Consider the following 15,736-nt stretch of genomic DNA (forward strand, 5'->3'; position numbering starts at 1 on the left):
ATGGTAGAGATGGAACCTGAGGGAGAACCGAGCTCCCTTTCGTCGGGATCATTTATGGATGAACAGCCATCTAGTGAACAAACACATGGGGCATCTGAAGAATCCCCATCAGGAAGCCTTGGGAAGGTCACCTCGGCCTCCCAAAAGCGAGTAAGTAGAGTTAGTGTATTTGGATACAAGTTGTGCTCGTGTGTCTATCCAGAAAAGTTGTCGCTTTTTGCAATAAGAATTTTCAATTATTGTATTCCCTCTTCCTATTCTTTTCTTGCTCCTTCGCTTTTATTGCATTTACTTGTTTACCTGTTGATACATACTACATTAAAAGCTAACATTTTTCTTGCTCCTTCGCTTTTATTGCATTTACTTGTTTACGTGTTGATACATACTACATTAAAGGCTAACATTTATATTTTACTCCCAAATAATAAGTTATCTGAAAGCAAGGCTGTTTTTCAACAGGCAATAAAAACTATGAATATTGATGACTGGAATATGTTGGATGAAAATGATAATCCTTCTTCCAGAAAAAAACAAAGGGTGAACCTATGTCTAAAGGAGGGCAGTAAACTATGCCCATTTTCTCAGCAGGTAGTTTTTCTAGTATGTGGTGTAATCTTATTGTCATGAGTTGTTGGATTGCTCGGATGCAAGTCTAATTATTCTGAGATTTGGGACTTTTCTTGTTCTGAATATGAATATGTGTTTTTGAAACAAAATTGAAAGGTCAAAGTGGTTCCCTCTAGGGTCTATTGATACACAACGTTGAAAAGGACATTCTTGGTGATGGAAATACAAATTTGACACCATAAAGTCTGAAGGATGTCCCTCCCTCTCCCAAGATGTAGTCCAACATATAGAGGTACTCCTTGACTTGCAACTATTTGTTCAGCAAACATGCAAAGATTATGATGCTGAACAAAAGAGACTTACAACTGGTGCTTGACGTTAATGGCCATTGCAGTGCTCCTAGACCACATGATTGCCATCTCGGCTCTTGGCAACCCATTTGCATTTATGATGGGTTGTCAGGCCCTCCGTGATCATGTAATCAACATTTGCAGTCTTCCGTGCTGGCTTCTTTAGAAAGTCAACAGGGAAGCCAAGAGGGAAAGTTGCAAGCTGCTGCTGCAGGACTCCCTTTGGTTCCTGGCAGGGTGGATTTGATTTATATCGACTTGATTTAAATCACAATTTAAATCATGATTTAAATCACTAGTAAAAAGGCTTGATTTAAATCAACTCAATTTAAATCATAATTTTTAAAGAGCAACTGTCATCTCTGCTACTCCTTTGACCCACTGTTGACTCACTGATAGTCCCAGTGTTGCAGAATATACAGCCTCATGCTACATAACTAAGTTCCAGTTCATGCTGAATAAACTAAATTATTTATGTATCTTAAATAGAAAACTATCTTACGATAGATTTTTACCCCAAAAGTTTTTTATTAAAATAAATTCGATAAAAATAAAAAAAATCCGATTTAAATTTAAAAAATCTGATTTTTTTGATTTTTTTAAAAAAATCATTGATTTTTATCCACCCTGGTTCCTGGAATCTTCCTGAAAAAGATCCATCAGGACCCATTTGGGGAATGACCTTTTCAACCAACCTCTTTAAAAGCAGATGGGCTGCCTGTCAGGTTGACTTTGCCCCACAAGCAGGGCAGAGTCCCACCTCCAAGCAGCCCTCTCAAAGACGTTGACTGGAAAAGTCCATGACAAAAAAAAAGGGGGGGATTTTATCCTGGGCTGCTTGTAGCATGGACGGACTGCTTGGAGGTGGGCTTCAAGGGCCCCTGTAATAAAATCCTCCTTAGCTTTTGCAGAGTCTTGGACTTTTCCAAGCAGCATCTTTGAGAATGATAGTCAAATGGATTTCGCTCTTCCGTGGGACAATGTCCTAAGCATCTCTGCTGCTCTTAAAGATGCTGGCTGAAAAAGCCTTTCTACTCTTCAGAAAGATAAAATTTTTCTGAAGGATAAAAAAGATTTCTTCCAACCCTTTAGAACAGGGGTGTCAAACTCATATCACGGCAGTGTCACATGACGTATTGGGACTTCCCCCCCTTCTCTAAACTGGGCATGGCCAGCACGTGATGCATTTGGCCTCACGCCAGATGATGCGTGGGCTTGGAGTTTTTTGACTGCCTTGCTTTAGAAAATTCATGTTTGCTGGCTTTCCAGAGAAATGGAAAGTTCAGGATTCAGACTTCCTTTCTCTGGTCCAGCATGCCAATTTCCTTCCCCACGGTGTGCTAGACTTTCTAGCACATGGATGGAAGGGGAACCGGTGCTTCAGAACCTAAATTTTGTTTCTCTCACCCAGCATGCCAGTTCTCTTTCGCAAATGGAAGGGAGGGAAACGTCTGTGGTGGGCCATAGAAATGAAGCTCAGATCTTTGGGATCCCAGCTTTGTTTCTCTGGTCCAATGCAGGAAGTCCATTCTGTGCACGGGCAACTCTTTCAGCAGGCAGCTCTTTTTTTCCGCTCAATTCATGACCTGTGAACTCACTTAGCGACTGCACCTTTGAGGGACAGAAAATTGAGGGACAGTCACTGATCTGTCATTTGAGGGACAGTCACTGATCTGTCACAATCGTGAGTGCCTTGCTGAATGACTGCAGTGAGTGATGGCCGTAATGGGCAGACTATTACCAGTTATAAGTGGAGGTCTACCTGTACTTTTCTTACTGAGCACATCAAAGTGAAAGTTGTGAGTCGCCATGATATGCTGTTAATGATATGCTGTTAATTGTGCTAGATATTAAGCATCTGTTTAAATAACATATTTTTGGCGTGTTGCTATAAAATCCATCTGCATGAGCAGTTCAGCTTGAACTTTTGTATTATTATCTGCCGGTTCTACTTAAAAAAATCCCAAATCCCAGATTTTGCAGTATATTTAAAAAATATACCGCTTCTTTTAGTACTTTTTTTTCCTTGGCTTTTCTATATCCAATAAGGAGTGGTTTCATGTGATGTATCATACTAATGCATTAATGGTTAAGTTTCTCTAACAGTAATACAAGCCATGGAGAAAATGGTTGTTCCTTTTTCTCCTCAAAGGGAAAGATATATGGTATTTTTTACCTTTCACAATATATTCTTTAAATATACAGGTAGTCCTCTACTTACAATGCTTCATTTAGTGACTGTTCAAATTTACAGTGTCAGTGAAATGACCATTACAGAATCCCCAAGGCCACAGGGTCAAAATTCAGATGCTTGGGAATTTTTTTTTTTAATTTGATTTATATGCCACCCTTCTCCGGAGACTCAGGGCGGCTTACAATGTGCTCAGCAATAGCCTTCATCCTTTTGTATATTTATACAAAGTCAGCTTATTGCCCCCACAACTGGTTCCTCAATTTACCTACCTTAGAAAGGATGGAAGGCTGAGTCAACCTTGAGCCTTGGCGAGATTCGAACCTGCAGTAATTGCAGGCAGCTGGTCTTAATAACCAGCTTAATAACAGGGTGCCTTAGACCACTGTACTACCAATTGACTCACATTTATGACAGTTGTAGTATCCTGGGGTCATGTAATCACCTTTTGAGACTTTCTGACGAGCAAAGTCAATGGGGAAGCCAGATTCATTTAACAACCATGTTACTAATTGAACTGTAGTGATTCAATAGAAGTCAGTAGAATAACAGAGTTGGAAGGGACCTTGGAGGTCTTCTAGTCTAACCCCCTGCTCAGGCAGGAAACCCTAGTACCATTTCAGATAAATGGTTATCCAATCTCTTCTTAAAAACTTCCAGTGTTGGAGCTTTCATTTAACAACGGTGGCAAGAAAGGCCATAAAAATGGGGCAAAACTTACTTAATAAGTGTGGTGGTAAGGCAAGGATTACCTGTATACTGTTCTTCAGTACTGAGAGTTGCATGCCAGATGGATTCCATGAAACACTCCAATTCATTATCAACTAGAAAACATTCCGGGGCTCTGCTTTTTCCATTTTTTGTAAAATTTGCTGAACAGTTTCTGTGTGGCTTTTAATGGGCAACATGCACTAACCTTTGTGGAGGCTTAACGCATCTGTTTTGCTAGTCAATGTGAAATTTTTTTTCCAGTGAAAATCTCTGATTTTGGATGTGTTGGTTCTCTCCTGCCTTTATATTTAAGCAAGTCACCTTTTCTTACAGTGAAAATGAAAATGGATTCACTGTATTTGGTACATTTGGTTGCTGGAAAGAGAATCCAAGCAGCAAGTCTAAGAAATGGGGAACATCTGAAAGAATTTCTTTACCCAAAATAAAATAAATTGCAAAATGTAGAAATCATATTTCATAGTTTACATTGCAAGATTTTCTTTTAAGCAGCATTGAGTGTATTCTTTAGGTTTTTTTTTTTTTACAATAGTTGGTATTGTTGATATATATATATATATATATATTTGCTTAAAATAAAAAATGGTCCACCACCACCACAAAGATACAGTTCCTTAGATTTTTCTACATATGGAGGAAAACCTGAAGAATTTTAAAAGAAAACATGTCCAGTATTCAAATTAAGAAGGTATTATGTAATCTCTTTCCATGGAAGACCTGTTGTTTTCATGGCAGGAAATCCAGACTGGTTTAAAATATGAATGAAATGAATAATAATGAGAAAACAACAATCGAAGAAAAGATTTATTGTCTTGTGCTTTCACAGTAAAGTCAAAAGAAATCTGGTTATAGTTTTTATAATTCTTTACAATACAATGAAGAGGGGATTGCTATTGGATTTACCTTGAGCATTTTAATCTAGAATAATATCATTAAATTTCTAATTTTCCCATTTTAATTGAGATACAGCTTCCATGAGGGCTTTAGTACTTCAATTATTTCAAATTATTATGAAGAAAGCATAAATTTTGGAGTCTGCTGCTGGTTGAATTTGGAATATAAGTAATCAAATTAGAACATTATTACAGGTAGTCCTCAATTTACAATCATTTGTTTAATGACTGTTCGAAGTTACAACAGCACTGAAAAAAGTGACTTATGACTGGTTTTCATAGTTATGACTGTTTCAGCATCCCCATATTCATGTGATCAAAATGTGGATGTTGGCAACTGGAATGAATTTATGATACTTGCACCGTCCTAGGGTCATGTGATCACTATTTATAAACTTCCCACTGGTTTTCAACAAGCAAAGTCAATGAGGGAAGCCAACTTTGCTTAATGACCACATGATTCACTTAACACATGTAGTGATTCGCTTAACAGCTGTAGTAAAAGGGAGGGTTGCAGTGGCTAAGATGCTGGGTTTGTTGACCGGAAGGTTGGCAGTTTGAGACCCAAGTACTGCATGATGGATTGAGCTCCTGTTCTTGCCCCAGCTCCTCCCAAGCTAGTAGTTCCAAAGCATGTAAATGCAAGTAGGTAAATAGGTATCACTTTGGTGGGAAGGTAACAGCATACTGTGTACCTTGGCATATTGTCATGCTGGCCACATGACCATGGAAGCATCTTTGGACAATGCTGGCTCCCTTGATTTGGAAACAAACACTGCCCTCTAGAGTTGGACATGACTGGGCAGGGGAAACCTTTACCATTATGGCAAATTTCAGCTAAACAAGTGTCTCAATTAGCAGTGGAAATTTTGGGCTCAAAAGTTGAAGGCTATCTATAACTGGTATCTTTTGTGGAGTCTTTTAATCAATCTTTTCTTTTCCTCCCAGTTCTTAGTCTTTGCTATTCTTTCTTTGCATGGCTTGCTTGGAATAGAATGTGGTTAAATGTTGTTTGTGACAAACTACTGTATAGGCAAACTGGCAAAATCATTTGAAGTATCACAGGAAGGGAGACAAGATTTGATACACCAGTGTCTCTTTATATTGATTTCAAAAGTTCAGCATAAAAATACAGCTAATAGTATGATGAAATGCTGAAAATCTGGAAGTTTCTATTATATTTAATGAGGAAAGGATAACTTTAGTTATTTGAAATATTTGTAATGCACTAAAATAAGATTTTCCGTTTTAAGTACCCTGTTTTTCTTTCCACCTTGTAGAAGAACAGGAAAAGGAACAAGAAGAAGACTTTTCTGGATGGTGAATTGCATAGTTCCTTCTCAAGCTTAAGTTCAGCTCCATCCAGTCTTGATTGTTCACTTACCCCAGATGTGGCTGATGCAAGAATCCCAGTAGAAGAAAGTCAACACCCAAAGGCTAAGTCGACTGACTTAAGGCCATCCACTGATGACGGTAGCGGCCAGATTAGTAATACCTCCTTCCATGCAGTTCAGGGCCAAGAATTTGTGAGCAGAGCAGAAACCCAGAATCAGTCAGAGCAAAATAAGAAAAATGATGTAGAAAGTCAACCTGCTGTTACTGCTGTCACGGGAGAGAAAATGAAGGAAGACAATTCCAGAAAGGCTGATATAGTTGGTGAACAGATAGATCCTAGCAAGAAACAATGTGCCACCAGTTCTGTTGGGCCTGGTCAATTTTCACAGAATACTTCCAATATATCAGATGGAAGTGTTATGCAACCTGTTTCTAAGGGAGACACGGATAGCATATCTTCAGATCTCAACGTTAATGTGACATCTACTGAGGAAAAAAGTTCAGGATCGAGCACCGAACATCAGAACTCTGGAACGAAGAGATCTTTGCCTGAATCTGAAGTGAAAAGTAGCAATTCAACAGAAGAGACCAAACAACAAAGTTCTAATTCAAAAGTAAATTCCTCAATTTATTTGTGGTAGTATATATCTCGGTCCCTTTTTTTGTTAGTGTAATAATATATGGGAATGACGAGGGAAGAGCTATGGCTAGGGCAGGGGTGGGCAATTGTGGCTCTTTTACAACCTGTGGACTTCAACTCCCAGAATTCCTGAGACAGCCAAGCCACAATTGCCCACCCCTGGGCTAGGGGAATGATTGGATAAGAGGCAGATGAGCCCGCAGAAGGAATATGGGGTGGCAAATGTCTTGGAAGGGACCCTCCCTAGTTTCTTAGTTTGTAAAAGTAATGGGGGGAGAAATTTATTTTCAGGCTTGTTAGAGTAATCGTGCAGTAAAGTGGAATTCATTCAACTGGGAGTGCTTCCTGTCTGGACTACCTTGCAAGACTGATTGTTGGGCACCTTGAACAGTCTTTTTAGGAGGAAAGCCCGAGCATAAACTAAACAATACAGAAATCACATAGAAGGTTATTTTTTGGTGAAGTAATAAATGTATCTTGTCTTGTAATTAAATCTTTGCTGCATCTCTGGGATTCGAAGCATTTGTATATCCTTAGAGATAATTAATTTTACAGACCAGCATGTGAGAGATGTGACAACTTGATGTCCACGGGTGAGATTATCCATGTCACCTCCACAGAGTATCTGAGGACAAAAATTTTACTAGACTGCCAATTTTTTAAAAAACAAGTTTTATTAAATTTTTCTTTCTGTTTATGAAAGGAGTATTGACTGGGTCACATCTTATACAAGTTACAACATACTTAAATATTTATACTCTATTCCAATCTTCTTTTTTATTTTTTCTAAGTACAATTTACATATTTCAATTTCTGCCATAATATTCTTTTTCCCTTCTTTTGTATCTTATCTTCATCTCTTCTTAAAATATAACATATAAACAATATCAGCATCCGCCCTTCAAATCCTAATTTTTTAACATTGCTTCAATTAATTATCTTATTTCTCCATTTATAAAGTATTTCTCAAAATCTCCATCATTTCCAAGTCTATTGAAACCAACTGCTTTTGATTTTAAATGGTGTAGGTGTAGATAAATGCATTTTATCTACACCTACAGTCTTAGCCAGCCAAATAGCATGTTGTAGGCTACTCCAGCAATTTTATCAGCTGCAGCTTTTGCTAGAGAGCTGACCTACAATCTTGTATAAAATATCAGGAACCTTATTAATCTCCTAGGAATAATTCTTCTGAATATTTCTTGTTTGTTTTCCATCATTAAAAAAGTTGTAGAACAGAATTGTGAACTTGGGAAGACTTAACTACTGTTTAGATTTCTACCTGGCTTATCTAAAGGCTGTCCAAATCAAGAAGACATGGCGTGGTTAGAGGAGAATATTGCAAAGAAGGAAAAAGCCACTTTCTGTTATATGAGTGGTGCAATTCTGTTATTCTTAGCATATTCCTGCAACTTAGCTTACTTCACATGGTTTAATGGACATTTTTAGCCAAGACTTCTGAACCTTGAAGATACGCAGTTGTTTATTGTTAACATAATTGATAACTACCCTGAGAAAGCCCAAACTTCAATGCTGTGTGGTGAGAAATAGGAGCTATCAGTGACTGAGAATTAAACCTTCCAGGCTTATATAGCTAAATATTATAGCAGTCTCCAGAAAGAGAATAATGAAAAATGTCTACTAGGACTTCACATGCTGCAAATTATTTATTTATTGATTTATTTTATTTATTAGTCATATTTCTATGCCGCTCACTGTCCGAGGACTCTGGGCGGCTTACACCAAAGACAGTATACTAAATAGCATATTGCCCCCAACAATCTGGGTCCTCATTTTACCCACCTTGGAAGGATGGAAGGCTGAGTCAACCTTGAGCCGGTGAGATTTGATCCACTGATCTGCTGAACTAGCAGTCAGCTGAAGTAGCTGCAGTACTGCACTCTAACCACTGCGCCACCTCGGCTCTTTATTATTATTAACTTCATTTTCTTCTTCTCGCTTAAATAGAACAAACACATGGACAAACACGAAGTATGCCATGTGCCGAAGCATGTGCCAATGTTAATGTTCTTTGTTGCATAAGTTATATTTGATGATCTCTTGATAGGGAAACTTTTGTGTAAAGCAAGAGCACCTTTCTGGCAACCAGATAGTAAACATCATAAAAATGAGCAATTCCTTTTTGTTTGTTTGTTTGTTTGTTATCCTAAGTAATTGTGGCACAGCAGATTAGCAAAAACCCTTCTAGGCTACTCACGGATTTATTTGCATGGGCACTTTCTAATGCTTGCTTTTATATATCTGATATGTCTTTATTACAGAAAGCAAAGCTAAATGCGGCCAAGCAGGAGAATGTCTCTGAAAAGGGACAAAAAATATGCACTCCAGTGGAAGAGTCTGGGCAGGAAAGGAGGGAGTCTGCTGATGCTGGAAATCAAAGGCCACAGACAAGAAACAAGACCAGTGCAGAAGAAAGGAACCATGAAGTCCCTGCTGTCAAACAAAAGTATGGTGTGATTATTTGCCGCTGACGTACTGTCCATGCATACATACATAAGTTGACATTTAATATAATGGTCTAATAATAGTTGTAACACAATTCCACAAAAGCCCATTTTCTTTTTTATCCTTATCCAAATGAATTGGAAGTTTCAGATTCAGTAGAACTGTAACATTACAATCCTAGGTGAGACTATTCTGTGGCAATTCTCCCAAGTGGAAATATCAGTCTTTCTTAACCTGGTCTTCCAGAGGAGTTGGACTTCCAACCATGCTGGTTTGGCATGGTGGCAGTTCAACATCTGGAAGACATGAAAGAATTCCAGTAGGTACAAGGGATCATTTGATTGTGCTTTCATTTGGGAACTCTGTTTCGGATAGTTTGCAAATGAAGTCCCATTTTCATGAACATTCTGCTTTTGAATGCTTTGATTTGTTTGAAATCAGAAGCCAAATCAAACAGTTGGGAATAGTATCATCTGATTCTTGAAGAAAAATGCTTTATGCGGATAACTGAAATCTTAAATTGCCATCAATTGCCTTTGGCTTCAGACAGAATATTTTGTCTCCTGGTGATGGACTTGCACAAGTGCACTTCCTGCTGGCAGATACAGCAGCCTCCAACATTTCCCTTTTTTGATTAAAAAGTTTTCTGTGGAAATAATAGATTCCTCTCCTCACAACAACTGAGTGCTAAAGGTCCATATGCAGCCCTGATTGGCATGCCAGTAGTTCCCATTCAGTGATGTATATGAGACTAAAATGTCCTTTGAATCAAGCCAGCTTCTAGTGATCATCAGGACAATCCATGGGGTTTTCTTTTAGCAAAAATATAAGAATGACTCACTGCTTCCAGTTTTTGTATCAATTTTCAATTTTCTAATATAACGTATAGTCCTGGGATTGCCTTGTAGTCTCCCATTCAAATTCTAAGCAGGACTAAAGCTACTTCAGGACAAGATACAACGGTCACTGATTTTTTTTTTTTTTTGACATGTCAGAAATCTTTATTTGTACATTTGAGTTGTTCATTATTCTCACTTTAACAGATGCAAATAAACAAGTGAGATGAGCAAGTTTTCATTTTTCATTTATTGCATAATAATTCTGTACACTAATAGTTGCCCAAGAATTATGCACACACAGTCTCCTAAGAAAGACAAAACCTCATTTTTATCTTTCTTAAATATTCAGGTTTGAGATTTATTTTTGGATTGACCGAGAGCACTCTAGTTGTTCAATAAGAAAATTAATCCTCCAAAATACAACTTGCCTAATAATTGTGCCCACAGTGTAAAGACTACCAATTTTATTACAAGCTAAGTGCATGCTAAAGATAGTTTTATTAACCTCAGTGTTGGAGAGCTCACAATGGCTATCACTATCAAGTTACTGCTTCTTTAATTTGTTACTGTATTTTGATAGTGTGTTTATTTTACTATATTTTCAGCAGTAGTACTGAAAATTTGTGCACCCTTTGAAGAGGTGTTCCATTTGCGGTAGTAAATATGTGTAATTTAATCAATGTTTTATGGAAGTTTTATATATATTAAGTAGTATTAATATGGAAGTCATCTCCAGTCTTCTTATTCTGTCTTGCAGTCAGTCACCTGTGGAGAATATTACAGTTTATTTCCATGCTATTCTGTCTAAGGACTTCAAGATAGATCCTGAAAAGCATAAAGTGATCATTTTGGCAGGGGGAATTTCTGATTATACTGACTGGAAAGAGACTGTATGTGAGCTGACCTGTACCCAGTAAGTGTATGTTGACATGATATAGCATATTCTCAGATCTGAGTTAAAAGGCTTTCATTAACATCTGAGTTAATGTGCAAGGAATTTAGCTCTTTCTGAATGTGTGCATGTTTATGTTTGTATTTCAGCAAAGTTAATTTGGGGCAGGTGCTTATATTTATATGACGGGAAAGGTAATTAGAGAAAATCTATAATTTTGTGTTTTTATTGGCAATTATTCATGAATGGTGGGCTTCATGGTGGCAAAGGCACTTCTTTGTACAAGCCTGTGAGATTGCAAGTATTTTAGAGAAACAAATGCTGCATTGTGTGATTTACGCTCTTATCATAAGTACTTCATGCATACAAGAGGAAACTCTCATTACTAATGCAGGTAGTTCTTGACTTACGATGACAATTGAGCCTAGAATTTATATTGCTAAGTGAGAAATTCGTTAAGTGAGTTTTCCCCATTTTACTACTTTTCATGCCACAATTGTTAAGTGAATCACCGCAGTTATTAATCTGGTTGTTAAGCAGGGTGGTTTAAATCAAGTCGGTTTAAATCACGATTTAAATTGCAATTTAAATTTAAATCACTAGTAAAAAGGCTTGATTTAAATCATAATTTTTAAAGAGAAACTGTCATCTCTGTCCCGCAGCAGCTCCTCCTCTGACCCGCTGTTGACTCACTGACAGTCCCAATATTGCAGAATATACAGCCTCATGCTACATAACTAAGCTCCATTTCATGCTGAATAAACGAAATTATTAATGTATCTTAAATAGAAAACTATATTTAAATAGATATTTACTCCAAAAGCATTTTATTAAAATAAATTTGATAAAAATAAAAAAAATCAATTTAAATTAAAAAAATCCAGTTTAAATTTTAAAAAATCCATTTTTAAATTTTTTTTAAAAAAATAATCGATTTTTATCCACTATGTTATTAAGTGAATCTGGCTCGCCCATTCATTTTGCTTGTCAGAAAGTCACAAAAGGTGATCATATGACCCTAGGGTTCTGCAATCATCATAAATATGAATCAGTTGTCAAGCCGCCCTGAGTCTCTGGAGAAAGGCGGCATATAAATTGGACTAAATAAAATAAATAAATCTGAATTTTGATCATGGGGATGCTGGGAAGGTTGTAACTCTGAAAAACTGTCATAACTCAGTTTTTTCAGTGTAGTTGTAACTTTGAACAGTCACTAAATGAACTGTTGTGAGTTGAGGACTATCTATATTTCAGTAGGGAGAAGTGGGTATTATATCTAGTGATGAGCACAAGAAGATGCCGGATGCCAGAACGCTGCACTTATGTGATCTGCAAAGAATGGCAACTGGTCCTAGTTAATGTCATTTTTAAAAAAATTGTGGCAGATCCACAGCCATCATTACACTTACTGATGGAGATTTATGAAGGCTCATTACTTTTGCAAGTGAAAAGGAAGATTTAGTACAGATAGTCCTTGACTTATGGCCACAATTGAGATTTGAATTTCGGTTGTTGACTAGGGTGGTTGTTAAGTGAGTCACACCCAATTTCATGCCTTTTTTCCCTAAAGTGAATCACTGCAGCTGTTAAAAGAATCATGGTCATTAAGTAAAAGACTTTCCCCCTTGACTTTGCTTGCCGGTAGTTGGCTGGGAAGGTCATAAATAGTGATCATGTGACCCTAGGGTACTACATGCTGATTGGCAAACACCCAAATTTTGTTACATGAATGCGGGGATGCTGTATCGGTTGTACTGTAAGTGCGAAGACCATTGGTATGAATGATTGTAAATCAAGGACTACCTGTATTGCATTTCACTTTTACTGCTAGTGTATATAATAAGAAATGTAAGTCCACTCCAGTTTCAGGAACTGGGCATGGCTAGTCTAGTGAAGAGAAGGACCAGGGATGACATGATAGCAGTGTTCCAATATTTGAGGAGTTGCCACAGAGAGGAGGGGGTCAACCTATGTTCCAAAGCACCTGAAGGCCAGACAAGGAATAATGGATGGAAACTGAACAAGGAGAGATTCAACCTAGAAATAAGGAGAAATTTTCTGACAGTGAGGACAAATCAACCAATGGAAAAGCTTGCCTTCAGAAGTTGTGGGAGCTTCATCACTGGAGGCTTCCAAAAGAGACTGGACAGCCATCTGTCAAAAATGGTATACGGGTCTCCTGCTTAAGCCTAGGTTTGGACTAGATGACCTACAATGTCCTTTCCAACTCTTGTTATTCTGTATTCTATTCTAAGATTTTATATGCCTCTAAAATTTTATTTCAACAATAAATTGCTTCTTTGCCTTTGCTTTGTTGCTAAAATACAACTTTTTAAATACTAGAGCTCTTGGAAATCATGGATACCTCATTGAAGGCCACACCACAATTTCTAAGGAAAACCTGGATAAATCAATTCCTTATAAATATGCTGTTAAACGTGACAAACCGTTGTATGAATTCATTTACAAACCTGCAGATGGAGTACATGTAAATCGCTCCTTGTTTTTATCATCAAAAATAATAAATGGTACAGGTAAGAAACTGCTCCTTGTATTACAGTCTTCCCAGTGTTATATTAAAGAAGCTTAGATTTTGTAGCATCCAAGAAAACAAGAATCAAAAATATGAAATAGAACATATTTGACAGCTCAATATCAGCAATAGAGTCCAAATTTTTGGATTCTATAATCTCCCAGGACTTGAAACTGATACTTAACTGCCCCAGGAGCTGTTGATAACAGTTTTAGAAGGAATTATTGAGTCTATCATCTGCACCTCTGTTTAGTTTGATACAGCAACCAAACAGGACAGGTACAGATTCATATACAGATGAATAATTAAGATTGCAGAAAGAATAATTGCAATCAGTCTGCTTTCCATAGAAGACCTGTATATTGTGTGGGTCAGAAGGAAGGCTGAGAAGATATATGCAGATCCCTCACATCCTGGACATAAAGTGTTTCAATTTCTCCCTTCAGGAGGGTGCTACAGGGCATTGCATACCAAAACAAGAAGACACAGGGACAGATTTTTTTCTTCTCATGTCGTCAAATGTGCTGAACACCTAATACTTAGTGCTGTCGAATGTCTGTGTATATTTACCCAGATACTATGGCTGTAGTGGTATCACTTATCCTTCTTATTACTTTCTTTACTTTGCCCTCTTATTGGTATGATTATTATTATTGACCATCGCACAGTCAGCTAGATGTTCAGACTGGGTTTGGCATTTTTGTCTACTTATTGAGTCCTTATCAAGGACCTGGGATAGGCAAATCTGGATGTTTTGACAGTGTTACAGATATCGTTGCAGGATGGAAGCAGTTCCAAGTAAAGCCGCCTTCTGCAATTGACTGAGGGAAAATTTGTCAATGCCTATGGTGTTCAAGTGGTGCTCCTGTTGTTTTGGGATTGCACCCAAGGCGCCTATTACTATTGGTACTACCCTAGCTTGCCTTTGTCACAAGTCATTCTTGTTCTATTTGTAGGCATTTGTATTTTGGTATCTTCTCCAGTTCTTTCTCTTTTCTTCTGCTGTCTCCAGGCATTGCCACAATCCACTATCCAGACCTTTTTTCTTATTGACAACTTTTAAGTCTGGGATGTTATGCGGCAGATGCCTATCTGTTTGAATTCTAAAGTCCCAGAGCAATTTAACTTCTTCATTTTCTATTACTTTCTCTATTTTGTGGTCCACCAGTTCTTGCTATGCAGGCAAATGATATTTCTTGCAGATCTTCCAATGCACCATTGGAAGATCTATTTGCTATTTTGTCGCTGCTTGTAATCAGTCTGTGATTTTCTTGCAGCAGCTTACCAGGTGGTCCACTGTTTCTTCAGCTTCTTTGCATAGGTGGCACTTACTGTCTGTTGCTGTCTTCTCAATTCTGGCTTTCTATGCATTTGTCCTTAAGGCTTGGCCTTGTGCAGCCAGAATTAGTCCTTGGTCACTTTCTTTAACTTTCCTGCTCTTAGGCATTGGCAGGTAGCCATCTTCTTTTTCTCTTTCTCCTTCTCTTCCTTCTCCTTCTCTTTCTCCTTCTTTCCCTCCCCCTCCTCTTTCTCCTTCCCCTTCCTCCTCCTCTTCCTTTGATCATGTAATCATCATTTGTGAGTTTCCCATTGGCCTCTGACAAGCAAAGTTCAATGGGGAAAGCCAGATTTTCTCAACAACCAAATTATTTCCTTAACACATGCAATGATTTACTTAACAAATATGGCAAATAGGTTGTAAAATGGGACGTGACTCACTTAACAATTGCCTTACATAGCAGCGGAAATGTCGTGCTTAGCTGTGCTTGTAATTCAAGAACTACCTGTATTAAGAAGCTGATAGTCTCCAAAGCGCTCTCTCTCTTTTTTATTTTTTGATTAAACAATTTACTCATACAGGTAGTCCTCGAGTTATGACCACAATTGAGCCCAAAATTTATGTTGCTAAATGGAACATTTGTTTAGTGAGTTTGCCCCATTTTACGAGTTTTCTTGCTACAGTTGTTAAGAGAATCATTGCATTTGTTAAGTTAGTAAAATGGTTGTTAAATGAATCTGGATTCCCCATTGACTTTGTTGGTCAGAAAGTCACAAAAGGGGATCACATGCCCCCAGGACACTGCAATAGTCATAAGTATGAGCCAATTGCCAAACGTCTGAATTTTGATCACATGAACATGGGGATGCCACAACGGTTGTAAGTGTGAAAAACTGTCATAATTCCCTTTTTTTCAATGCCATTGTAACTTTGAATGGTCACTAAATGAACTGTTGTAAGTTGAGGACCACCTGTATTTGCTAAAGGTAAGAATTGCACATTTATTTATCGTTGTGTAGTGC

The 15,736-nt window shown here is 37.7% G+C and overlaps 1 protein-coding gene across 1 annotated transcript in view; it reads left to right on the top strand.

Annotated features, from left to right (window-relative positions):
- RNF213 (ring finger protein 213) overlaps window positions 1-15,736 on the top strand; it is a 115,439-nt gene continuing 99,703 nt past the window's right edge. Inside the window, exons 1-6 of the mRNA XM_070937687.1 lie at window positions 1-150; window positions 460-588; window positions 6,011-6,679; window positions 8,988-9,172; window positions 10,768-10,923; window positions 13,246-13,436. Coding sequence (XP_070793788.1) covers window positions 1-150; window positions 460-588; window positions 6,011-6,679; window positions 8,988-9,172; window positions 10,768-10,923; window positions 13,246-13,436 — 1,480 coding nt within the window. The remainder of the gene's footprint in view (window positions 151-459; window positions 589-6,010; window positions 6,680-8,987; window positions 9,173-10,767; window positions 10,924-13,245; window positions 13,437-15,736) is intronic.

Source organism: Pituophis catenifer, unplaced genomic scaffold, assembly GCF_029215685.1.
Source record: "Pituophis catenifer annectens isolate HBS135680 unplaced genomic scaffold, rPitCat1.0.hap2 SCAF_2, whole genome shotgun sequence".
Classification (NCBI taxonomy): Eukaryota; Metazoa; Chordata; class Lepidosauria; order Squamata; family Colubridae; genus Pituophis; species Pituophis catenifer.